At 42.0% G+C, this 27,130-nt stretch overlaps 1 protein-coding gene across 8 annotated transcripts in view; it reads left to right on the plus strand.

Moving 5' to 3' along the window:
- LOC144608490 (potassium channel subfamily T member 1-like) overlaps nt 1-27,130 on the plus strand; it is a 291,806-nt gene that overhangs the window by 250,622 nt on the left and 14,054 nt on the right. For 4 of the 8 annotated variants that reach the window (XM_078426315.1, XM_078426319.1, XM_078426323.1 and 1 more), the window contains 10 exons: nt 7,394-7,499; nt 13,326-13,498; nt 16,029-16,100; nt 17,936-18,070; nt 19,672-19,783; nt 20,906-21,007; nt 21,872-21,955; nt 26,202-26,330; nt 26,607-26,633; nt 26,829-27,126. In XM_078426315.1, coding sequence (XP_078282441.1) covers nt 7,394-7,499; nt 13,326-13,498; nt 16,029-16,100; nt 17,936-18,070; nt 19,672-19,783; nt 20,906-21,007; nt 21,872-21,955; nt 26,202-26,330; nt 26,607-26,633; nt 26,829-27,126 — 1,238 coding nt within the window. The remainder of the gene's footprint in view (nt 1-7,393; nt 7,500-13,325; nt 13,499-16,028; nt 16,101-17,935; nt 18,071-19,671; nt 19,784-20,905; nt 21,008-21,871; nt 21,956-26,201; nt 26,331-26,606; nt 26,634-26,828; nt 27,127-27,130) is intronic. The other 4 variants (XM_078426320.1, XM_078426316.1, XM_078426322.1 and 1 more) reach the window with 1 other exon arrangement.

Genomic DNA, 27,130 nt, shown 5'->3' on the forward strand with positions numbered 1-27,130 from the left:
GATGACACAAAGCTGGGTAGAGTGTGAGCTGCGATGAGGATGCTATGAGGCTGCAGGGTGACTTGGATAGGTTGGGTGAATGGGCAGATGCAGTATAATGTGGATAAATGTTAGGTTATCCACTGTGGTGGCAAGAATAGGAAGGCAGATTATTATCTGAATGGTGTCAGATTAGGAAAAGGGGAGGTGCAACGAGACCTGGGTGTGCTTGTACATCAGTCACTGAAAGAAAGCATGCAGGTACAGCAGGCAGTGAAGAAAGCTAATGGCACTTCATAGCGAGATAATTTGAGTTTAGGAGCAAGGAGGTCCTACTGCAGTTGTACAGGGCCCTGGTGAGACTGTACCTGGAGTATTGTGTGCAATTTTGGTCTTCTAATTTGAGGTAGGACATTATTGCTATTGAGGGATTGCAGCGCAAATTCACCAGATTAATTCCCGGGATGGCGGGAATGACATATGAAAGAATGGGTCCGCTGGGCTTGTATTCACTCGAATTTAGAAGAATGAGAGGGGATCTTATAGAAACATATAAAATTCTTAAAGGATTGGACAGGCAACGTGCAGGAAAAAATGTTCCCAATGTTGGTGGAGTCCAGAACCAGGGGTCACAGTTTAAGATTAAGGGGTAGGCCATTTAGGACTGAGATGAGGAAAAACTTCTTCACCCAGAGAGTTATGAATCTGTGGAATTAATCTGCCACTGAAGGCAGTGGCGGCCAATTCACTGGATGTTTTCAAGAGAGAGTTAGATTTAGCTCTTCGGTTTTAAAGGAAAAAAGGGATATATGGGGAAAATGGCTCAAAGATTCATATTTTGTTTAAGTGGCTACCAAGCTATTTTCTTTGTCAAATGAAAATAGTATGAATAAATTGGTGTATGTTCTGGTGATTATTTGGCTTATTCCAAAAGGTGGTGGAGTGAATAATCATTGATGTAGGTGCTTTTTTATTTTATAGAATGACGGAAATTATCATTTACAATGAATTGAGTTGAATTTACAGCCGACAGAATATTGGTGATGTTTCTGCTTCCGATGAGCCTCCCACCTCCCATGCACTTTATTCACCTCACTTCATTTTGTTGACATATTTTTCCATTCTTCTCCCTTTCACACCCTTACTTAATTTCCTTTAAATCTGCGCTATTTCCATGTCATAAAACAAACTGGTGTTTGTGCTTTTCAGCAAGAATATTTGATTGTGTTTCACTTATGTGGCACTTTGTCCCTTGTTCCCATCCACAACTGAAGATAGATATTGTACCTTCTCTATATTAATTTGCTTTCAAATTATGAATGTAATGTAATATCCAGATAAGACTATTTACAATGAATCTGTGGCTGGGAAATATATTTTTAGACTATTAAATCATTTGCCGTAAGAAGATAGCATTCCACCCACCATGTCTCTAAAAGAGCAATTATTCCAAATCCTTGCTCATTATCTATACGCCCACACATATTTATTTGTTTTAAAAGACCCAACATCCTCTTGGAAAAGAATATTCAGACTTTAGAATTATATCAATAAAGAGAATCAAAACTGTAAACTTCAGAAAATAATCATCGCATGATGTTAGAATGAAAGCTCTAATTGTAGTATTTCTATTTTTATTTTTTTTTCTCCTCTTTTTTTCCAGTGTTTTGTGTATTTTGCTCCCCTCATTGACAGCTCGATGACTGAGTGCATTGAATGACTTGGTGCTGAATCATGCAGTTCCACTTTCAATCTCCACCCCAGACTAACTGAGCAGATCTCAGAAGCTTCAATTATGGGGTGCCACAACTAGCCTTTGCTTCTCATGACCCCTGCTGCCAAGTGAAGTACTTAGAGCGAACGGAGTCGTGTAGAGCTCTGACGCTCCCATTATTAAGTAAGCTGATGCTAGTTCGTCAAGAAAGACTACTTGTGCAACATTCTGAGCCTGTAAAAGTGTTCACAAAAATGACCTTTTAACATTGATCGTTTTTAACAGTGGCGATGCATTTTGCAAGTTTGTAAAACAAAAGCAGAATCTGGGAGATGCAGGCATTTCAAGGTTGCAATTCTTTGAAATCCTTTGTGTTTTGGCGTGGGTGTGCTAATGGACTCCTCCACATCGTGGCCGATTGGCTCTCGTTGTGATCGCGAGTGTGGCTACATTTTGCTTGGCATAACTCTTGAACCAGTGCTATTGCACAGTGGTGTTGAAATTTCCCATACTTATGCTGTATCATATTGTACTGTACTAAAAAAATAGAAATTCTCTCATCAATCACTATTCAATTCCAACAATGAATTGCATTTGAAAATCCATTCATGTTTCGGCTTCTCCGTTATGTTCTTGTGCTGCAATTGAACCACATTTATTAGTTTCAGTTGAACCAGCACAACATCTGCATATTTGTGGACAATGCGGAAGGCAGTTCCTTACAGATGACAGGATGTAACCTCTAATTAGTTCTAATTAACTAGGCAGCCACAAATCTGAGCATTCGTGTTCAGTATCACGTATACATTGTACCTAACCTTGCAAATCAAACACAAAATGCCGTTCACGTTTTAGTGTATTGAATTTTTTTGCATTCCATAAAATCAACATAGTTAAAGCATTTATACAGCAATGTATCTGCTCAGCAAGAGCGTTGTAGTGACAAAGTGAGCTGCAGATGCTGGACTCTCGAGCAAAGGACTAAGTGCAGGAGGCACTCAGAGAATGAGACTCATCTCAATTTGCTGCCTGAACTGCTGAATTCCTCCAGCACAGAGTTTTGCTCAAGAACATCGTGGTGTTAACTTATATTGTTCCTTCATTTTATGAAGTGTTGCAGTGCAAGTAACGTCAGCCTTTTTTTCCCATTTCTCATTGTGCTTGAGATTCAATGCAATCCTGCTGGTGAAAATGGATCCAGAAATGGTGAAGGAATTTCAATATATTTTGAAGAAAGAGCAGAATAGGACTTCAATTGCAAGACTGTGCATGAGATGGTGTTTCTATGCCGCCACAAGTCTTTCCAGTTGGCGAGGTCTCGTGTCTGGGAAATGCTATCAGGCATTGCATTTTATAACAGCATTTTAGAACGTCATAAGACCATAGACATAGGAGCAGAATTAGGCCATTCCGCCCATCAAGTCGGCTCCACCATTTGATCATGGCTGATCTATTTATTTTACTCTCAACCTGCCCCCTCCCTGAAACCTTTGACACCCTCATCTGCCCATTCCCTCCACAGATGCCGCCTGACCAGCTGAGCACCTCCACCACTTGGGGTTTCTGCTCAAGCTTCTGGCATCTGCAGTTTTTTGTCTCTCTCTTTTATGTTCAACTTGCTGCTCTTGCTTCCATTTTCCTCTAAATGACCCTTCAGAACAAAGAAGATTATGGGCAGATTTAATGAAGTGGTGGAAAGCTGGGAAGGATTTCAATATGAAGTAAACGAACCAGTCAGTGATCATTGTCAGAATGTCATTATCTAATGGAGACAGGTGCTGTGAATAAACACAGTAGAGATGATGAAAATCCCCCCAAAAAACTGCAGTTGTTGAAAATGCGGACTAAAACCAAAAGTACTGGAAACACTTAGCCTGTCAGACAGCATCTGTGGAAAGAGAAACAGTTAACATTTCATATTGTAGTGAAGGTTCCCAGACTTGAAGCTTTAATTGCTTCACTTCTGTAGAGCAAGGAACAATACACCACAGGCCCACTATGACGTGCTGAACATGATGCACTAATATTCAGAAAAATGAATTCAGAACATTACACTAATCTCCTCTGTCTCCGTGTCTCCCTATCTATCCATTCTCTGCATATCACATACGCTGAAACCTCACTATCGTATCCAGCTCCACCACTATCCCTGGTAGTGCATACCAGGCACCCACCACTCCCTGTTTGTACAAAAAACATGCCCGCACACCTCCTTTAAACTTTGCCTCTCTCACCTTAAAGCTATGCACTCTGATCTCTGACATTTCCTCACTTGAAGTGGCTGCAAGACTCTACAGGAACAAATGGATAGGTTTCTTTTTGTAAAAATTAAATTTTGCTTTCGGCCAAATAAGGGATTTAACTAGTTGTAAAAAAGATTTGTCATATAATTAACATTCTCATTTCAGGATGTAAAAGTTCCACCATTTAATCCTAACAACGTTATTTGATTTCCATTAGCACATGTGCCACGGCCTCACTGTGAGACTGTCTCATCTTCAGCCAAGGTCTCCTGCCTTTTGAGTGAAGCTAATGGCACCAAGTAGCAGTTTTGTTTCACAGAAGGATTGTATAGTGTGTAGTTCCATTTCCAGTTTCTATGTGATCAAAAAGAGGAAAGTGTTAGTCATCCATTTAGTGCATGATTCATTTTCAATTATTGACTGAACTAGGTATTAGCCACTTAACCTCGGGGAAAGATGCTTTGTCCTTGGAACGATTTTATAGTGCAGATTGACCAGAATAATGCCAGGGTAAAAATTATTAAATTATGAGGCAGAGACCGGGAACTACAGATGCTAGAATCTTGAGTGTAAAGCACAAAATGTTGGACTAACTCATCTCGGGAGAACATGGATAGACGTTTTGTGTTGGGACTCGTCTTCCGACTGATTGTAATAAGAGGTGGGGGGAAAGCTGGAAGAGAGATAGGGGCGGGACATAGCCTGGTAAGTGATAGGTGGATCCAAGTGAGAGGGGTTGATTGGCAGTGTCTGAAGGAGGGTGTCGGCCCGAAACGTCACCAATTACTTTTCTCTAGAGATGCTGCCCGACCCGTTGAGTTACTCCAGCTTTTTGTTTCCATCTGGGATTGATTGGCAGTTGGATGGAGAAAGACCAGAGACTAAAAGGAGGCAAAAGGCAGTGAGGTGGTGTGAAAAAGAGCGAAAAAGTGAGTCCAGAGGAAGGGCTGTAGGTGGAAGGGGGGTGGGGGGGAAGGGGTGGGATAGCGGGAAAAATGGGTGAGCATCCATGAGGGGCAGTTTGAGGTAGTTTGCATTCCACATAGATTATTATACCTTGTGTTGACAGGGCGATGTCAAGGTTTATGAACTGGTAAAGGAATTCAGTAGGACGATGCCACCAATGATAAAGAAAACTGAAATAAAAGACAATGTTTTAAAATTAAAGCTTGGTCACATAGAAGTCTATTTGTGAAACAAATTCACACAAAGAGTGTGCAAATCTAGAGAACACTATCTCAACAAGTCTCACAGTGAGGCAGTGTTAAAATGCTAATCCTATTGGAATTTTGAAGCCTGACAATGTTGAGAAGTATTTCCACCAATAATTTTATAAGAACTTGGAAATAATGAGGTTCAGATCAGCCACTGGGTTGCAACGAGCTCAAGTAAGAAAATTGGATTACAGAGAACATAAAACAACACAGCATAGGTATTTGCTGCGGCCTGCGGCCCACAATGTCAATGCCCAACATGATGCTAAGTTAAACTAATGTCCTCTGTCTGCATGCGATCCACATCGCTCCATTGCCAGCATATCTACGTGCCTATCCAAAAGCCTCTTAAATGTAGCTATTGTTTTTGCTTTCACAATCACCCCTGGCAGTGCGATCCAAGTACCGACCTGTGTAAAAAAAACTTGCTGTGCACGCTCCTTTAAACTTTGCTTCTCTCACCTTAAGATTATGCTCTCCAGTCTTTGACATTTACACTCAGGGGAACAAAGTTCTGACTGATTACCCTATCTATGCCGCTCATAATTGTGTACACTTCTCCCATGAGGTCTCCCTTCAGCCTCCAACGCTCCAGAGAAAACAATCAGGCTTTGTGGACTCAAACCTTCTTTCTCTTTTGGGAACAATTACCTATTTTGCCATTGTATCTAAACACTGCAAAGAACTGCAATCTTGAGGATATTTTCCAATTAAACGCCTGAAGGGAAGTCATTGGGCTGGGTAGTCAAAACAATGCCTAAAAGACCTGTTAGCAAAATCTGAAGAATATTTTTTTGACTATATAACTGCTGCAATATCTAACTTCAGAATTACTTACTAGACTAAATGACAGATTACTTGCTCATAAACGAGCCCATTTTAGAAACTGGGCAAAATTCCAAATAGTGAACATAATTTCTTATTTACAATTGACTGCAATCTATTGATCATTGTGCTGGGATTTAATCTGATGGTACAGCATTTCCATTTAAAAGTCATTTTGGATTCAAAGTGTATTTTGCTGTGTTTTATGGGTTGGCTAGCTTTTAACAATGGGTTTGCTAACACAGCCCAAACGAATCTATGATTGAGCCAATGGCACCACCTTGTGGTGATGTGGATCTTCTTTCAGAGAAGCATATTTTTATTGTTTAGCTTTATAAAGAAAACTTTGCAGCATCACAAATCAACTTATAGCCAATAAAGTATTTTGACATGCAATGACTATTGTGAGGTGGAGAACATGGGTATTTGTTTCTGCACAGTCAATAGCAAAAAGCAAACTGCTAGAGGAACTCAGTGAGTCAGGAAGCATCAGTAAATGCAAAGGGATAGTTGAAATACTGTATCTGAACTTCACAGGTGCTGCTAGAATTAACATGTTCAGCATGGACATTGTGGTTCCTGTGTGTCCAGCTGTACTGTTCTATGATCCGCGTTCCTCCAGTAGATTGTTCCTTGCTCCAGATCACAGCATCTGCAGTCTCCTGTGTCACCTTGTGCACAGTTACATCTTGCAATACAATTATGACCAAATAACCTTCATCTCAAACAGGAAGAGGCTCATCAGAGCATTCATAAGCTCATGGCTGGTCTAAATGGAACCTAAACCTGAACTTGTATTCCCATCCCCCACTGTAACCTTTCAACCCTTTGTTTACCAAAAATCTTTCCACCACTGCCTTAAAGGTACTTGAGAACTCTGCTTCCACTGCCACTTGAGAAACTCCAAAAACTCACAACTCATTGACAGGAGACACTTTAAAAGGGTGATCCCTTAATTTTTTTTATAATAACCTAAATTCCAGATTCTCAAAAGAAGAAATCTACTCTTCATACTCACCTTGTCAAGACCCTTTAGAATTTTGCTTTAATGCCTTGTATCCAAAAATAAGTTTAGTTTTAAGACTTAATGTTAATTTGCTGATGAGCATTAGACATCACATCTGAGTATTATTCACGTTATGTCCCCTTTTAAAGAGGTTGTACATATATTAGTTGTAAAGGAGTGGAACTCAACTCCTATGGTTTGGTTCCCCATTGTGCAATTAACTCAATCTCCCTTTGTGGTGTATCATGATTTCCAGCCTATTTCACTCTATGTACCATACACACCATCCCACCATTTTAAAGTTATCAATTCTGAGAAAATCATTGATGGAAAACATTCAAGAACGTTGCCGACAAATGCTAATTGTGTTATCAAATATCATATCCATTGTGTTTCTTCTGTTTGTATCCAGGTACGTGAAAGGATACCCTCCCAATTCGCCTTACATTGGAAGTTCTCCAACTCTCTGCCATCTATTACCTGTGAAGGCTTCATTCTGCTGTCTGAGATTAGACAGGGTAAGACCTTCAAAATGAACCCAGTTGACTGCGCAGACTGGTTGTTCTGTGTTTCCAGGACACCAATTGCAGAAGAAGAGATGAAAAAGAGTGCATAAGTTTTACAAAGGTTTTACAGAGGTCTTTAAGATGTATCAAATCCAAGATGATGCTGATGTTTAGATTTTGAGTGTTTTCGATATCTGATCTAGGGCATTCAGTTATATAACCTCGTGTTTAGAAAGTATTGTTCATCATATATATACAGCCGGAAACAGGCCTTTTCGGCCCTCCAAGTCCGTGCCGCCCAGTGATCCCCGCACATTAACACTATCCTACACCCACTAGGGACAATTTTTACATTTACCCAGCCAATTAACCTACATACCTGTACGTCTTTTGAGGCCGTTTAGCATTTTACTTATACAAAAGTAATGGAACCTCGCCATTTGGTAGTATTTGTGACAAACTACAACAATAGACAGCAATTTGATGTTACATAAAATTTATAACACTGAATTTGGCCAAGTAGTTTGTTTGCTCCCCATGCCTCCAACCACAATATCGTATCAGTTCCCATTAGCTAACTGTTCTTCCTCATATATGCGGTACAAAAGTGACCTAGGTTCCATTCAGACCTCCAATTTCTCCCTGTGAAACTAAACCTAAAACTGCCTGCGTTTACTCCAAATGTTCCATTTTCCTCCCATGTCCCAAAGATTGATAAGTTAATTGACCATTGTAAATTACCCCGAGTGTATAGATGCACTTGAATCATTTAGTCTATCACTGTGCAGGTCACAGCTTTTCAAGAACGCATGAAGTTATTTTTAAATGTGGTGAGGTTTCTACCTCTAGTACCCTTTTGGGCAACAAGTTTCCGATACCTATCACACTCTAGGTGAAAATGTTCATCCCACCTCCCCTTCAACCAATTGGTTTAATTCTCAGCCGTCGAGATTTTGACACAAAGTGCTGGATTAACTCAGCAGGTCTGACAGCAACTGTGGATGAATGAACAGGCAATGTTTTGGGTCAGGATCCGAAGAAGGATCCTGACCCAAAACGTCACCAATCCGTGTTCTCCAGAGATGCCGCCTGACCTGCGAGTTACTCCAGCACTTTGTATCTTTTTTTGTTTCAAAACCAGCATCTGCGGTTTTTTATGTTTCTTGATTGCTTCAGGAGTCTGGTAGCAATGGGGAAGAAGCTGTTCTTAAATCTCCACCAATTTTTAAAAGTACAGATATTGGTTCGGAGATCTCCCCACCCTGTTGGTCACAGGGTCGCATTGAAATGAGGTAGTAAGCACAATCTTAATACAAAGTTAATTTTACCAAAAACATTATAAAATGAAAGAAAGAACATTTCTGTTGAGTATCTTTTCACGATTTCTGAATTTCATAATTAGTTGGTGAAGTTTTTTTTAAAAACAATGTGGTCAGTCGCTTTGCATCCAATCTGAAAAACATTCAGCAATGGAACTGTCCATTCCAACTGTTTCTGAAATATTGTGCTACATTTTGAGAGTTCTTCAGGACTCCAAGACCAGTCCTTGCCAGTGGTAATGCCAGTCCTTGACAGTGCCATGCCAGTCCTTGCCAGTGCCAGGCCAGTGCTTGCCAGTGCTTGCCAGTGCCATGCCAATAGACAATAGGTGCAGGAGTAGGCCATTCGGCCCTTCGAGCCAGCACCACCATTCAATGTGATCATGGCTGATCATTCTCAATCAGTACCCCGATCCTGCCTTCTCCCCATACCCCATGACTCCGCTATCCTTAAGAGCTCTATCTAGCTCTCTCTTGAAAGCATTCAGAGAATTGGCCTCCACTGCTGTCTGAGGCAGAGAATTCCACAGATTTACAACTCTCTGACTGAAAAAGTTTTTCCTAATCTCCGTTCTAAATGGCCTACCCCTTATTCTTAAACTGTGGCCCCTGGTTCTGGCCTCCCCCAACATTGGGAACATGTTTCCTGCCTCTAATGTGTCCAACCCCTTATTAATCTTATATGTTTCAATAAGATCCCTTTCTAAATTCCAGTGTATACAAGCCTAGTCGCTCCAGTCTTTCAACATACGACAGTCCCGCTATTCCGGGAATTAACCTAGTAAACCTACGCTGCACGCCCTCAATAGCAAGAATATCTTTCCTCAAATTTGGAGACCAAAACTGTACACAGTACTCCAGGTGCAGTCTCACCAGGGCCCTGTACAACTGCAGAAGGACCTCTTTGCTCCTATACTCAACTCCTCTTGTTATGAAGGCCAACATTCCAATGGCTCTCTTCACTGCCTGCTGTACCTGCATGCTTCCTTTCAGTGACTGATGCACTAGGACACCCAGATCTCGTTGTACGTCCCCTTTTCCTAACTTGACACCATTCAGATAATAATCTGCCTTCCTATTCTTACCACCAAAGTGGATAACCTCACACTTATCCACATTAAACTGCATCTGCCATGCATCCGCCCACTCACACAACCTGTCCAAGTCACCCTGCAACCTCATAGCATCTTCCTCACAGTTCACACTGCCACACAGCTTTGTGTCATCTGCAAATTTGCTAATGTTACTTTTAATCCCTTCATTCAAGTCATTAATGTATATTGTAAATAGCTGCGGTCCCAGCACCGAGCCCAGCACCCCACTAGTCACTGCCTGCCATTCTGAAAGGGACCCATTTATCCCCTATCTTTGCTTTCCGTCTTCCAACCAATGCCAGTAACCTACCCCCAATACTATGTGCTCTAATTTTGCCCACTAATCTCCTATGTGGGACCTTGTCGAAGGCTTTCTGAACGTCAAGGTACACTACATCCACCGGCTCTCCCCTGTCCATTTTCCTAGTTACATCCTCAAAAAATCCCAGAAGATTAGTCAAGCATGATTTCCCTTTCGTAAGTCCATGCTGATTCGGAACGATCCTGTTACTGCTATCCAAATGCTCAGCAATTTTGTCTTTTATAATTGACTCCAGCATCTTCTCCTCCACCGATGTCAGACTAACTGGTCTATAACAGTCCTTGCCTGTGATTTATTTGATTGGGTAAAACCTAGGTGGCCATGGGGATAAGCTGTAAGCAGTGAATAGGAGCAACCAGTTAGGGAGACCAAAGACAAAAGAACATAGACATAAGACGGGAGGAGTTGCAAAGCAGAAAGACATGTGGCAGGTCACGTAGGGTACACCTTACTCCCAGAGGGGAAGAAAGAGGTACGGCAACAAGCTGAAGGTTAGTGGATATAAACTCTTTCGCCACTCCATCTCTCCTTCCCACCTGTGTGTACTTTAGTTTTAGAAGATGGAACAGTACAGCACAGCAACAGGCCCTTCAGCCCACAATGTCTGCACCAAACATGATGCTAAGTTAAACTAATCTCCTCTGTCTGCATGGGATCCATACCACTCCATTCCCTGCATATCCATGCACCTATCTAAAAGTCTCCAGAACATCATTATCATATCTGTTTCCACAACCACCCTTGGCAGCACGTTCCAGGCACCCACCACCCTCTGTGAAAATATCGTTCCCCGTACATCTCCTTTTTAACTTTGCCCCTCAAATATATGCCCTCCTGTTTTGTCATTGTTCAAGGTTTACTTAAAACAATTTACATTATGTTGATACAGCATTTTGTGTCCAACCTTTGCTAAATGTTTCCACCACTATCAGTCACAGGTCTCCTGGGAATTGTGACGTCCGGGTGGTGTGGGTGAAAGGCCACCCAGGGTTTCTTCGGTGCAAGAGCATTCTGATTAAAAGCTGCTGAATGCTTATAGCATTGTAGCTTTCTGTTCTTGTGGTTTCACTTCGACTCTGTTACGCTGAGGTAAATTTCCCAGCTGCAAATAAACAAGCGCTGCAATCTGAGATTGAAAAGCCAAACATGATTGAACGCTAAGTGAGAACATCAATATCTCATTTCTCCACGCTGCGTTTTCCTGTCAGAAGATCAAAAGACACTCATCAGTCTACTGTCAGTTGCATTTCCAATCAGTGTTATATAGCTGACATGTAAAAATGAAATTATTTAATGAGTGATGCCACCCACATATGTTGGTAATGAAACCTTCCTGTAAATCAAGCAGGGGACCCAGGATTCCTAGTTCTGGTATCCAGAACCATATCTCTCAGCCTTTTGTCACCTTTTCATCTCTGGCCTTTGTCCACCCATCTGCTAATCAACTCCCCCAACCCCCCCCCCGCCGACATGTATCCACCTATCACTTACCAAAATTCAAAATGTGTTCTATCCCCCCACCTCACTTCCATCTTTCTCCACCCCTCCTCCCCTACTGCAATCCATCTGAAGAAGGATCCTGACCCGAAACATTGCCTTACCATGTTCCTGAGATGCTACCTGACCCACTAAGTTACGTTGTGCCTTTTGTTCAAAATTCCAGCAATGCAGTCCCTTGTGTCTACAGAAATTCTAACCATGTGTTCTTGGCATTCAATGACACTACAACCAACAAGTCCCACCTTCAACATCCTGAGAGTCATCATTAATCAGACAGTTAACTAAACCGGTCACACAGATATCATAGCTACAAAGAGAAGGTTATGGGCTAGATATCCTGCAGAGAATGCCTTGACCCTTCTCTCCCCCCCCCCCCCCCCCCCAAGCTTTTCCACTATGTGCAAGGTGAAGATGAGGGGTGTGAGGGAATACTCTCCACTTGCCCGGATGAGTGCAACCTCAATAACACTTGAAGCCTGAAACCATCCAAAGCAAAGCAGACGATTAATTGGAGGCACAATGAACCACAGATGTTGGAATCTTGTGCAAAACACAAAGTGCTGGAGAAAATCAGTGGACCAACCTGAAACGGGTCCTGACCAGAAACATTATCTGTCTATTCCCTCCACAAATGCTGCCTGACCCACGGAGTAACTCCATCACTTTAACCCAGATTGATTTTCTTCAACAAACCACCCAAAACATTCACACCTTCCACCCCAAGTAGGCAGCTGGTGCAGTGACTTACCTGATCTGCTGTGAGACCGCTACTCAAACCCATGACCTCCACCACCAAGAAAGACAAGAGCAGCACGTGCAGGTATATAATTTGTCATGGCTGGGTCTAAATGAATGGGTGACCGGTAACTTTTCAAGAGCATTTTGTGATGCTTCTAGTGACCCTAGAACCTGATCATTCAGCTTGAGATCAGTTTATTGTCACATACACCAGGGTGTAATGAAATTCTTTGTTCACGAGGCTCAAAGAGTAAATAGTGTACATGAAGTGATATTAACTACAACAATGCATACAATAGCAATTGCAAAACATCAGAATGGTACAGTCTGGTTCAATCTGAACTAATACAAGTAGAGTTGAGAGTAACAGCGGAGGGCAGCACTTTTGGGAAGACGATATGAAGAGGTGATTTTTCAGGAGTCTGATAGCAATGTGGAAGAAGTTGTTCTTAACATTGCATTTAAAAAATATATATATTGATTTAGAGGAGATCTCTCTCTCTCTCTCTACTCTATCAATTACAGACTCTTGTGGCAGCATGCATGAATAAAATGCACTCTGAATACAAAGATAATTTTATCAAAAATATTTTTAAGTTAAAGAAAGAACATTTCTTTTGAATACCTTATGGCTTCTGAATCCACCAAGATGTTTCACAGCCAACTGGGTAATGGCTGGAGTTCTTCCTAAAAAATAATATTGTAGGTTGTTTTACCTCCAGTCTGAAATATATTCAGAAAAGGAACTGTCCATTCCAATTGGTTCTGAAATGTCATGTTACTCCCTGAGAGTTGCTCAGGGCCCCAAGACAATTATGTACCATGTCTGCCCTTACCCGTGGCTTTGTCTTGTTGTTTTGTTAAGGGGTGCAGGCACAACAGCTTTGAAGATGCAAAAGCCTATGGCTTCAAGAACAAATTGATCATTGTGTCTGCCGAGACTGCAGGCAACGGACTGTACAATTTCATTGTCCCACTCCGAGCATACTACAGGCCCAGGAAAGAACTGAATCCTATCGTTCTTCTGCTGGACAACCCGTGAGTGCACTTTTGATGATTTATATTCAGTCCAGTCATTTAATTATGCTCATTTGCAAACTTAGAAAAATGGTATAATTTACACTTGGCATCTGCATATATGAAGGGTTTCTTTCTATATTTTCTGCCATGCTGATCAATGCACATAATTCAATGATCAATGGCCAGCTGATAACAATGGTGTGTTCCGGGAAATAGCAATTCAAATTATAACTAACTATGGTTTTAGATCGATAATCTTGTCAACTAACTTATCACAGTACTTGGATGCAATGATGCTACGAAGCTTTATTTGGAGGAAATTGTCTGATTTATTATTTTTAAGTCAAGTTTCATCTTCCAAATAAATGACCGCAACTAATCTGAAACAAGCTATCTCGCAGAAGAATCTTCGGCTGCAAACATTCACTTCAAGTGTGAGCACAATCCAACACTGAAAGCAGATTAAAAGCAATTGTAACTAGTCTGTCAAAAGTTAACTTTCACTGGATGATCTTACTCTGCCAGAAATGGATCCTCCTTTATGAAGGTGGCAGCATTCTTAACCACCATGTCAAGACAAACGCAGGATAGGCAGTTCCTGGTTACATCACAATTCTGTTCCTGACAACTATCCCATTTTCTCCAGTTCAGAAACATCCATTTTCTATAGTTACCCATATTTGTTCTGCATACACTTACTGTAATTCTTTCATTTCATCTAATATTCACCCTAGTGTTACACGCAATTAAATTAATGCAATATATATTGTATTCCATCATTAATGAATGCCATGAAATATTTTATTGCTATTACTATCTTGAAAAATGCTTTAAAAATGTATTGGGGGAACTTGTGCATGGTCTGATCAACATAAGTCAGGTCATCCATAACATGTACAGCCTCTATATTTGTTCAATGATTATGAACTAGATACAACTATTAACATGGAGAATCACTCTCCTCTTAATTACATGCATCATTCTGGACAAGTGCTTTGAAGAACCCCTTTGCTTAAAGGCTTGCATGTTGTGGTTTTAGAGTCTAAGATATATTGTTAGTCATTCATAAGAGAAGGGGGAGATGTTTTGCACCATGAATGTAGTATTTTCCTGCCAGAACTTATCTTCTCTGTCATCCGACAGCTTGTAAAATCAAACACTATGGGTGTGAATGAAATGGGCTGGTGAAACTATCAGTTACTAAAAATGTAGACATCTTAAGCTCCTGTTATCAGACATGCAAGCATTCATGGATTTAAACACATGAAACAAAAGAAAATGTTCTGGATTAAATCACTTTTGCTCTTTCCATCTTTCCCTCCTCTAGATTTTTTAATTGACACATATCTTGGTTTTCTCTCCCGGTGAATTCTACCTCCAATATTCTTACGTACATTTTCACTTTCCCTGGTACACGATGGACTTTTAGAGGTATTGAGCAAAAAGAAAATAAACTGTCATCCCTTATAGACTTTATCAGTAATGTTGAACAAGTAAATTCTAATAATTGTCTTTAAAAAGTTCATTCCAACCTATCTTCCTGCCTTCATTAAATAGTGAAAGAATAGAGCAGTGTTTTGCTCAAAACACAAAGTGCTGGAGGAAATAAGTGGATCAGGCAGCACTTGAGGAGGAATGGACAGACAACGTTTAAGGTCAGAACTCTTCTTCAGAGCAGGGTTTTGCTGTTATTTATAAACACCATGCCACAGAGAGTGAATGCTTACTATTTCTCTTCCACATTTGAGTCTAGGTTGGAGGAAACTAGACTAAAATAAGGATAATGTCAACTCTCGCCTCTGTAATCGTTCTTCTACATGATGAAAGATTGGAGCGACTGAGCTTGTATTTATTGGAATTTAGAAGGCTGAGAGGGGATTTGATAGAAACATATAAAATTATTAAGGGATTGAACACGCTAGATGCAGGAAATATGCTCCCAATGTTGGAGGAGTCCAGAACCAGGGGCCACCTCAGTTTAAGAATAAGGGGTAGGCCATTTAGAACTGAGATGAGGGAAAACTTTTTCACCCATAGAGTTGTGAATTTGTAGAATTCTCTGTCTATTGTCTATTGTCTAGAAGGCAGTGGAGGCCGATTCACTGGATGCATTTAAAAGAGAGTTAGGTAGAGCTCTTAGGGCTAGCAGAATAAAGGGGTATGGGAGAAGGCAGGAACGGGGTACTGATTGTGGATGATCAGCCATGATCACATTGAATGGCGGTGCTGGCTCAAGGGGCCGAATGGCCTACTCCTGCACCTATGGTCTATGTATCTACCGCCAGCACCCTTAGCAATAAAATCCGATAGAATAAGATTTATAGTTGTCTATGGCCTGTCTCATGACAGGCATTTGCTATCACTGATAGTTTTTTCATTAAACCTTCTTCCCTATTATCATCATTGTGTCTACCAAAAAATATATATCAATTGAAATCATATTACAGAATTATAATCATGCAAGTTTAATATATGAACAATGCTGTGAGCAGTTTTGATTGAATGGATGGAATGGTTTTATGCCTTTGTGCCATGATTTGTATTTCAGGCCGGATAATCATTTTTTGGAGGCCATCTGCTGTTTCCCCATGGTTTACTTCATGGCAGGAAGCATTGATAAGTAAGTATCCACACACTATACTATCCAAGTGCCAGCGTTAGTTTAATAATTGCACTGCTACTTGGGTTTGAAGGCTGAAGATTAGAGTCCTGGTTGCACAGCCATGTTGTAATTGAGCATTGATTGGATTTCTTCCATTGGCCAAGGTTTTAATCAGGGGGCTGGCATAAAAACATGCCAAGACATCAGGCAGTTTCCTTTTAGAACAAAGTCCCTCATGAATACCTCCCAACAGGCTATCAGAATTATTTTGGTGAATTTCTGCAAGCATAATAGTGTTTCCCATAGTTCTGGAGATGTTCTTGGAATGATATGGAGGAGACCACTGGGTGGCGCCATCAGCGATGGCAGCCTCGCTAACAAGCTTTCTCTTTTTGTCTTTTTTGTTATTTTTTGTGTGTTTTAAAAAGTAGGTGTTAATGTTCTCTGGTTTGTTTTATGTGGGGGGTTGGGGAGGGGGTCAGAGGAAACTTTTTTTCAATCTCTCACCTTGCCGGAGATGCGATTGTTTTCCGGATCGTATCTCCGGTCGCTCTGCGGCCTAACATCATGGAGCTGGCGGCATTGCTCGAGACTGACTTTGAGCCCCACCGCGGGGCTGTGGACTTACAATCAGAGCCTGCAATCCCTTGCCTGGGATCGACGCTTCAACCGCGGCCTGCGAGGAGCTCGCAGTCTCGGGTAGAGGCCGATGTCAGGAAGCTCCAAAGTCGCAGTAGGTTCGACTAGCCCCTACCCGGGGTCTGATCGCCCGGCACGGGGGAGTTCAGATCCCCCTGACATGGGAGCTTGATCGCCCCGATGCAGAGGGCCCGACCGCCGGCTTCGGGTGCCAAGATCGCCCCGTCAATGGGAGGTTTGAGGCCCCCGACCGTGGGAGGACAAAGAAGGGAAGAGATTGACCTTTTTTTGCCTTCCATCACTGTGAGGAATGTGGAGGAGTCACTGTGGTGGATGTTCATGTTAAAAATTTATTTGGGTGTTGTTGCTTTTTATTGGTATGACTGTATGGCAAATCAAATTCCTCATATGTTGCAAAGCATACTATTATGATTATGAGACTATGCATTGTGAACTCTTTTAAGTGCTTCTCTTAGTATTAGCCACTGTTGATATCTGGAGTGGCAGCCTAATTTTCTTTTGAAAGAATTCTTCAATGACTGAGATGTACAGTGGGCGAAGGGATTGTCTCTCACCTCCGTGATCTGAGTTTACTTCTAGCCTTCATCAATAGGATTAACGTTTCTTTGCTCTTCTGCATCTATATAATGAGCCACAAAATTTGCAACACAAGCACAAATCATTTCAAAGCCTGGTTGCGAGGCTGCATACTGTAAGCAGTAAAAGATGCTGATTTATGTATTAATGTGGGATTAACTAAACCGTACCGTGTACGTACCTGGACAGAACTACTGGGATAAGTGGCTAATAATTATAATTCCGCAGCACTGATATTGGGGGAAAAAAGACAGGAAGGACTGGAGTAACTTAGCGGGTCAGGCAACATCTCTGGAGAACATGGATAGGTGAACAAGGGTAGGGTTGGGACCCTTCTTCAGACTGTTTACTACATACAAAATTCATTAAAGGCCTTTTGTATTATATTATTTATTTCAATGTTTACATCAAGGCACCCCTTCGCATTTTTTAAGAAGATAAAACACACTAAATCTGCCCCGCAGAGTATGTGCTGAAAGGAAAATATATGAATTATTTGCCACCAAGCCAACAGAATGCCTCAGACAATCCCTTCTTTCTGCTTCTGCAAGGGATGTGTTTCACACATTTGAACTCTTGATCTTGTTTTGTTTTCTTTTCCGGGACATATTCCGCAGCCTGGATAATCTACTCCAGTGTGGGATTATTTATGCTGATAACCTGGTGGTCGTGGACAAAGAGAGTACAATGAGTGCTGAAGAAGATTACATGGCTGATGCCAAGACCATTGTCAATGTTCAAACCATGTTCAGGTAAGAATATTTCTGCAAACCGTGGACATGCGTAAATGAGTTACGGGTGGGTCTCTCAAGCAAATTGGCTTGCTTGCACGTCCACTTGTTTCTCACTATGATAAATTCCAACCTCAACTTCTCTGTTCCTGATCCTTGTCCAGTTAACTGTACTACTCCAACACTACTACAAAAATTCCTGTCCATTCCCTCCACAGATAGACACAAAAAGCTAGAGTAACTCAGCGGGACAGGCAGCATCTCTGGAGAGAAGGAATGGGTGACGTCTCGGATCGAGATCCTTCTCAGTCTGAAAGATCCGTCACCCATTCCTTCTCTCCAGAGATGCTGCCTGTCCTGTGGAGTTATTCAAGCTTTGTGCGTCTACCTTCGGTTTAAACCAGCATCTGCAGTTCCTTCTTCCACATTCCCTTCACAGATGCTGCTTGACCTGCTGGATTCCTTCAGCACTTTGTGTTTCAGTGAAAATGGCTGAGAATCAGAGAAACAAAAGATGAAATGTTTCTTCGGATGGGATGCCTTTTCAGCAGTAGTCATAACTTCTCTGACACAATATTTTCCAATTGACCTTGGTGGTGATAACTGTAAATAGCTTATTTTAACATAGTGATCACTCACACCATTCTATCTGAAATGGGAACACTTCATTTTGGGGGAACAATCAAGTCAAGTCAAGTCAATTTTATTTGTATAGCACATTTAAAAACAACCCACGTTCACCAAAGTGCTGTACATCAGTTCAGGTACTAAGAACCGAACATACAATGGCACACAAACATAACAGCACATACATAAACAGTTCACAGCGCCCCCTCAGAGGGCCTCAAACGCTAGGGAGTAGAAATAGGTTTTGATATAGTTACAGCCTGTGAATATTATTGAAATCACTCTGAAGTGCCATTATAATGTTGTAATTTCCCAATTAACTCTTTCTAAAGATGTCACTGAGAGTTAGAGGAATCAAAGTAATGCTCATTGCATTCTATATCCAAGGTTAAGTTCCTACAAAGGGAAATGCTTTGTGTCTCAAAATAAGGTCACTAATAATATTTAATGTCTATGATTGGATACGCGTCTGCAGTCACGTAGCAATACAATTGGAATTTTGCTTCCTCCCCTTGTCAACTAACCTCTTTCTCCTCACGAGAAAGCAATTGCATCCTGTATCCCAACATTCCTGTTTACACGCATGAACTGAATGCTACTGTATCTATAAATCATCAATGGCTATGAAGGATTTGCTTGTGTAAGAACAAGCCGCACTTCACTTTTCTGGTTGGGATAGAATATTTCAACTAAGCTGCTTACATCTTCACCTTTTGTGGCTGCATAAGCAGTCAAGGCAGAAGAAAACCATAAAACTACAAGGGATTGCTGATGCTGGAATCTTGAGTAAAAACAAAGTGCTGGAGGAACTCAGCAGGTCAGGCGACATCTGTGGGGGGAATAGACAGACGACGTTTCAGGTCAGGTCCATCCATCAGTCTGAAGAGGGGTCCCAACCTGAGAGGTCACCTGACCAATAGAAAACCATGAATGGGCAATTATTCATCCATCGTCTGCTGGTATTCAAAGCTCATTTGCTGTGCTCTATGTTTTAGGTTGTTCCCCAGTCTCAGCATCATTACAGAGCTGACACACCCATCAAACATGAGGTTCATGCAGTTTCGAGCCAAGGACTGTTATTCTCTTGCACTTTCCAAGTTAGAAAAGGTAACTCGTCGTTTATATTTTGATTGAATTGCCTATTAAGTGGGGGTGGCACAGTGGTGTAACTGGTAGAAATGCTGCCTCGCAGTGCTGGAGATGTGAGTTCAACCCTGACCTCAGATGCTGTTTGTGTGGAGTTCGCATGTTCTCCCTGTCACCTCGTGGGTTTCCTCCAGGTGCTCTGGTTTCCTCCCTCATCCCCAAAGATGTGAAGGTTTGTAAATTGCCTCTGGTGTGTAGAAAGCAGATTCAAAAATGGGATAGCATAGATATCAACTAGCATAAAGGTGTGATCGATGGTCGGTACGGACTCAGTGGGCCGAAGGGACCGTTTCGATGCTGTATCTTTCAAATTGCTTGTATCTAAAGGTTTACCGTGGGAGGGAGTCACAAGCACATTGATTCTGCGACAGGTGCCTAATTACCATAGATATTTCTCTCCTGAATCTTAAGTTGGGTGGAAGCTAAGCCAGTACTATTTATGTAGATCATAAAGAGTTCGGGCCTTGGGCAAATGTTGCACAACTATTTCTCCTCCGAATCAATAAAACTTTGTGTAAATTTCTGAGACGTGGAAAGTTGTTAATAAGCTTGTGTGCGTGTTTGTGTGAGACGGCCATTCACCTCCTCGTGAATGCTGAGAAAGGGATGTCGTGATCTTTGTCAAGAATTCATTGCCATTGAGAGAACAGCAGAGGCACAGGCTCTTGGGCCCACCATTGTGCCTTTCCCATTTGCTTGGAATAATTTCACATTCCTTCATGTTTGCTTATTGTGTATCTGTCCAGATGCCAGGAGTGGTCGTGAGGACAGACACGATAGTGGCACCTAAGTGGCCTTTCGATAGGCACATGGATATGCAGGGAATGGAGGGATATGGATCACATGCAGGCAGAGGAGATTAGTTGAACTTGCCATTATGTTTGGCATGGACATGGTGGGTCAAAGGCCTGTTTCTATGCTGTACTGCTCTATATTCTGTAGCGTACAATACCCCACTTGGAGTCTGACTTTTTGATTCTAATAATTAATTTATTATATTTTGGATTATTACCGACTTTCTGGATGATGAATTGACCTTACTTGAACTAACTGCATTGAATTTGTTCCCTTGTCATCTTGCAGAAGGAGCGTGAAAAGGGTTCCAATTTGGCATTCATGTTCCGTCTCCCGTTTGCCGCTGGGAGAGTGTTCAGCATCAGTATGTTGGACACACTGCTTTATCAGGTCTGTATCGCCATGCACACTTCACAAACACCCCTCTCAAGAATCACATGTTTAATTGTCATCTGTACTGAAATACAGAACAATGACATTCTGGCTCGCAGCAGCTTAGTGGGCCCATAAACTCAATACACACAGATAATAACGCAAAATATAATAAATTAATAACCGTTAATACTAGGTAATCATAATAGTGCAAAACCGAAGTCAGTCGTGCAACTAAAGATACGGTCTGAAGAAGATCATAATTGCTGAGGTAATTATTGTGTAGTGTTCAAGAGCTTGATGGTTGATGGGAAGAGGCTGTTCTTGAGCTTGGTGGGCATAGATTTCAGGCTCCTGTACCTTCGTAATGTAGCAGTGAGATGAGCGCAGGGCCAGGGTGGTGTGGGTCTTTGATAATGTTGGCTGCATTCTTGATGCACTACCTCCCGTTGACACATTTTTCGCCAGTAAACAGATTAGCAATCCAATGGGAGATATGCGATCCTATTGCCACTGTGCTATTCATGGCTCAGCGTTCAGCTCCCTGGTAGCTAGGCTCTGGAATTCTGTCTGTCCTGAGCCCTCTCTCTTTCTGCCTCCGTTAAGACATTCTTTAAGAACTGTCTCATGCCAAGCTTTTCATCAATTATCATAACAGTCCCTAGCACATCTCAGTTTAATTATGTTTCTGTGAAACATGCTAGAACATTTTATGATGTTAAATGTGATGCACTCATGCAAGTTTGTATCGCTGAGCATCTCAGCTGTTTGTTTATTTGTTCCCACTGATGTAAGTAGGAACAAGCAAATTGAGTGTGCAAAACAAAAATAACTTTACATAACAAGTACTAACTGTCCCCATCTTTCCACTTTCCTTGCAAGTCCTTTGTTAAAGATTACATGATTCCAATCGCACGATTGTTACTTGGACTTGACACTACCCCAGGCTCCGGGTATCTTTGTGCTGTAAGTAAGATTGAATAATTTTAAAGAAGTTTGTTGCGGATTTATTTATGTATTTCCTTTTATTAATCTCTGAGTTTGAAATACCCAGAGATGAATGTAATTTTTTTTTGTTTGCAAATTCGCAGGCTGACAAATTGTAATTCAAATAATTGTGTACTGTACCCCAAACCAGTTGTGCTTCACTCACTTTGTCCATGCAAGTCTATTTCATCATCCATTCATGCATCTTGCTAATAATTGGCAAGCCAACTGTTATTATAACAACAGAACTTTTTTTGAGTCACCATATCAATAAAAAATTCTGCTACATTTGGTTTAGTTTAGAGATACAGCGCGGAAACAGGCCCTTCGGCCCACCGGGTCCGCGCCAACCAGCGATCCGCACTATCCGCACATTCGCACTATCCTGCACACATTAGGGACAATTTTTACATTTACCAAGCCAATTAACCTACAAACCTGTACGTCTTTGGAGCGTGGGAGGAAACCGAAGATCTCGGAGAAACCCCACGCAGGTCACAGGGAGAACGTAGCAACTCCGTACTGACAGCACCCATAGTCGGGATCGAACCCGGGTCTCCGGTGCTGCATTCGCTGTAAGGCAGCAACTCTACCGCTGCGCCACCTTGCCTCCTTTATCAACATTTTTCCCATCAATATACCCCCTCTTGTGATTTGATCTTGTGACCAATCAACTTCAAATTTAATAAACCAATAACTAAAAAGTATAGAATCAACACATTAAAAAAAATTGAAAATCTCGTTGTTAACTGTGTAAGGTTGCCAAGTCAGCATACCGTCATCAAAAAAGCACCAGTTAACATGTATTTTTGGCAACAAGAATGGCCAAGCAACTCTTCAGTGGCACGGTGGCATAGTCAGTACAGCTGCTGCCTCACAGCACGAGACCCAGGTTCGATCCTAAACCTTGGGTGCCATCTGTGTAAAGTTTGCACTGAAATTTGACCTTCTACAATGAAGTTTGACCTTCTACAACACGGTGGTAGCATCGGCCATTTTCTATGGAGTGGTCTGCTGGAGCAGCAACATCTCAGCGGCGGAAGGGAAGAGACTCGACAAGCTGGTCAGGAAGGCCAGCTCTGTCCTGGGTTGCCCCCTCGACTCAGTGCAGGTGGTGGGAGAGAGGATGATGGCAAAGCTAACATCGCTGCTGGACAACGACTCCCACCCCATGCAGGACACTGTCACTGCACTGAGTAGCTCCTTCAGTGACAGACTCCTTCACCCCAAGTGCGTGAAGAAGAGATATAGGAGGTCCTTCCTTCCCGCTGCTGTGAGACTGCACAACCAGCACTGCTCCCAGCAGACGAGTCAACAATAACAGCTAAGAACACAGAGAAAACTGATGACAATTTATGTATCTTTTGTTTATTTATAATGAATGATCTCTTGCTCTCTTGCTATCCACTTTGCTGCTGTAACACTGTAAATTTCCCCGGTGTGGGACGAATAAAGGAATATATTATTATTATTATTATTATGAAATTGGGTGCTCTGGTTTCCTCCCACTTCCACTTGTGGGCTTGTAGGTTAATTGGCCTCTGTAAATTGCCCCGAGTGTGTATGGAGTGGATGAGAAAATTAGATAACATAGAACCAGTGTGGACGAGTAATTGATGGTTGGGATGGATGTAGTGGATCAAAGAGCCTGTTCCATGCACTATCTCCAGAGTAACCTCAGTAACCCACTCTCTAAGTCTATTATTTCATTGTTTGTCTGCCTCCAGAAGTACTTGTTGTCTGAGCCCATTTGTTACTGCTCATTTCAATTGCACACTCCAATGAATGTACAATGTTACAAGTATAAAGAACTAACCTCCAGATTATCTAAACATTTATTTATGAACGTTCTTGTTCCCTCCGAACCTCTCGGTTATGCTCCTGAAGGAATTATTTCAGGGTTGAACCTCCCACACATCTTGACACCTTGACGATGTTGCACACATTAATGGTGTTGTTACAGAGAGCAGCAAGTTGCAAATGTGTGAAGGTCTGAGAACGTTTGGCTGAATCACTGTCTTTGCTACAAGTGGAATTCAAGCTGTGAGGCTGCTGACGTGACAGACACATGACTGTGTAACCAGAAATGGTCAATGTCTCGGGTCCAAACGGTAAATCCTCCTGTGGGGACAAAAAAGCAAGATGACAAATGCTCAGAAAAATAATTGAACAATGAAATATTTTTGTGTCCAGAACCTTGAACTGGAGAGTTCAAGAAGATGATTCACCACCACCTACTCAGGAATGATTAGGGATGGGCAGTAAATGCTGGCCTTGATAGCTATAAGATATTAACACCTAGACTGGAGAGTCATAGAGTCATTGAGCATGGAAACAGGCCCCTCGGCCCAACTTGTTCACTACAACTAACATGCCCCATTCACACTAGTCCCACCTGCCTGCGTTTGGCCCATTTCTCTCTAAACTTATCCAATTCATGTACCTCTAAATATTTCTTAAACATCATAATAGTACCTGTCTCAACTACCTCCAGCAGCTCGTTCCATATACCTACCACCCTTTGTGTAAATAAAAGTTGTCCTCAGGATTCTATTAAATCTTTTCTCCCCACCTTAAACCTATGTCCTTTGGTTCTCAATTTCCCTACAATGGGTAAAAGATTCTGTGCATTTACCCTATCTATTCCACTATTCTACTCATCCTCCTGCACTCGAAGGAATAAGCTTGTCCCAGCTAGTTCCCTATAACTCAGGCCCTCGAGTCATAGGAACATCCTCGTAAATCCTTTCTGCACCCATTATTTGACCCATATTCCTCCAAACCTTTCCTATCCATGTACCTGTCCAAATGTCCCTTAAATTTTGCTATTGTACCTGCCTCAACCATTTACTCTGACAACTCGTTCCATATACTCACGCCCTATTTGTGGAAAAAGTTGCCCCTCAGGTTGCTACTAAATCTATTCCCTCTTACATTAAACCCATGCCTTCTAGTTCTTGATTCACCAACCCTGGGAAAAAGACTGTGCATTCACCCTGCCCATGCCCCTCACAATTTTCAGCACCTCAATAAGATCACCCCTCAGCTTCTCATGCTCCAGGGAATAATGTGCAAGCCTGCCTTACCTTTCTCTACTACTCTCTCAAGTCTCAGCAACATCCACGTAAATCCTCCTGTACCCATTGATATGATCCACCAGTTTCCTTAGTGCTGTTAAAATGTAATTTGATTGCTTCAGAATTTATTTTAAAGGAAAACGGAACCTTCTGCTATCATAATAAGATTATTAAGGGGTTGGACACATTAGAGGCAGGAAACATGTTCCCAATGTTGGGGGAGTCCAGAACCAGGGGCCACAGTTTAAGAATAAGGGGTAGGCCATTTAGAACAGAGATGAGGAAAAACTTTTTCAGTCAGAGAGTTGTGAATCTGTGGAATTCTCTGCCTCAGAGGGCAGTGGAGGCCAATTCTCTGAATACATTCAAGAGAGAGCTAGATAGAGCTCTTAAGGATAGCGGAGTCAGGGGGTATGGGGAGAAAGCAGGAACGGGGTACTGATTGAGAATGTTCAGCCATGATCACATTGAATGGCCTACTCCTGCACCTATTGTCTATCAGGATAATGGACATCCAAATGCAGTCTTTAATTTTCAATCTGGTTGCCTCACTAAATGAACACATTCAATGATTAACTTTGAATCCATAAATTAATGAGATTTCCAAGGTTCATAGAACACTGAACAGTACAGCACAGGAACAAGCCCACAGTCCCCATGCCGAATATGATGCCAAGATAAACTGACCTCATCTGCTTAAACGTGATCCATATCCCTGCATATCCATGCACCCATCTCTAAGCCTTTTAAATTACACAAGATAGATATTGTATCTGCCTCCACCCCCATCCCAGGCAGCACATTCCAGGCATCCATCACCCTTATGTGTAAAAAAACAACCTGATCCACACATCTCCTTTAAACTTTGACCCTCTTATCTTAATGCTATGCAGTCTAGAACTTGATTTTACACCCTGGGGGAAATAGGTTCTGACTGTCTACCCTATCTATGCCTCTCATAATTTTATACACTTCTATACAGTCCCTCAACCTCTGTGCTCTCCGCTCTCCAGAGAAAACAATGCAAGTCTGTCCAACCTCTCCTTGCAGATAACGTCCACTAATTCGGTGATTTTTAGTTGATGAATTTGAATATTTATTGATTAGTCGTTCACCCAACCTACTGACTCCTTGCTTTTGTTTTGTAGATGAAAATCACGGAGGATGATTTATGGATTCGCACATATGGAAGGCTCTTTCAGAAACTCTGCTCTTCAAGTGCCGAAATCCCAGTTGGGATTTACAGGACAGAGTTGCACTTATTTTCAACATCTGAGGTGAGGTGCTGTTTGGCCAAATCCTTTTACTTTTCATTCCTTTCACAAGTGGCACCGGACCCTCGACGGTATGAATGTTATTGGCCGCTTATCCCCACTGCCTGAATGGTGCCTAGATTTAAGCATGTGGGCACGATCTGCTTCATTAGCTGAGGTGTTGCAAGTGGAATTGAACATCATGCAGTCATTAGCATTCATTCCCATTCATTTCATTCAATTTCTTCAGTCTGAAGAAGAATCCCCACTCAAAGCGTCGCCTGTCTATTCCCTCCACAGTTACTGCCTGACTTGCTGAGCCCGCAGGTATGATATGGTCATTTTATGCTTGGGTGTTACTTGACTATTGTAGAGAAGGTTCGGGATTCTTGAGCATTTATTGCGCGTTTTATTTTCCAAATTAGGACAAATATTTTTCCCCCTGAAATTGGTGCCTTTAGTACAATTGCCTAACATTTGGCCAATGGTGTGACCTGTGCCTCCTCCCTCTGGTTCTCTCAGTCACAGATCTCAATCAACGTTGATGAGTGTGAGGACACAAGGGAGGGGAAAGACCACTGGGGTGCCAAGAGTCACCGCAACTCAACGTCCAGTGACCAGTCGGAGCACCCGTTGCTGAGACGCAAGAGCTTGCAGTGGGCGCGGAAGCTGAGCAGGAAGGGAAACAGGCACACCAGCAAAGCCGACGAAAAGATCAGCCAGAAGAGACAGAACCTGTACCACCGGTCAGAACGGCAAGAGTTGTCAGAACTGGTGAAAAACAGAATGAAGCACCTGGGATTACCCACTACAGGATATGGTGG

This window comes from Rhinoraja longicauda, chromosome 31, assembly GCF_053455715.1.
Source record: "Rhinoraja longicauda isolate Sanriku21f chromosome 31, sRhiLon1.1, whole genome shotgun sequence".
Lineage (NCBI taxonomy): Eukaryota > Metazoa > Chordata > Chondrichthyes > Rajiformes > Arhynchobatidae > Rhinoraja > Rhinoraja longicauda.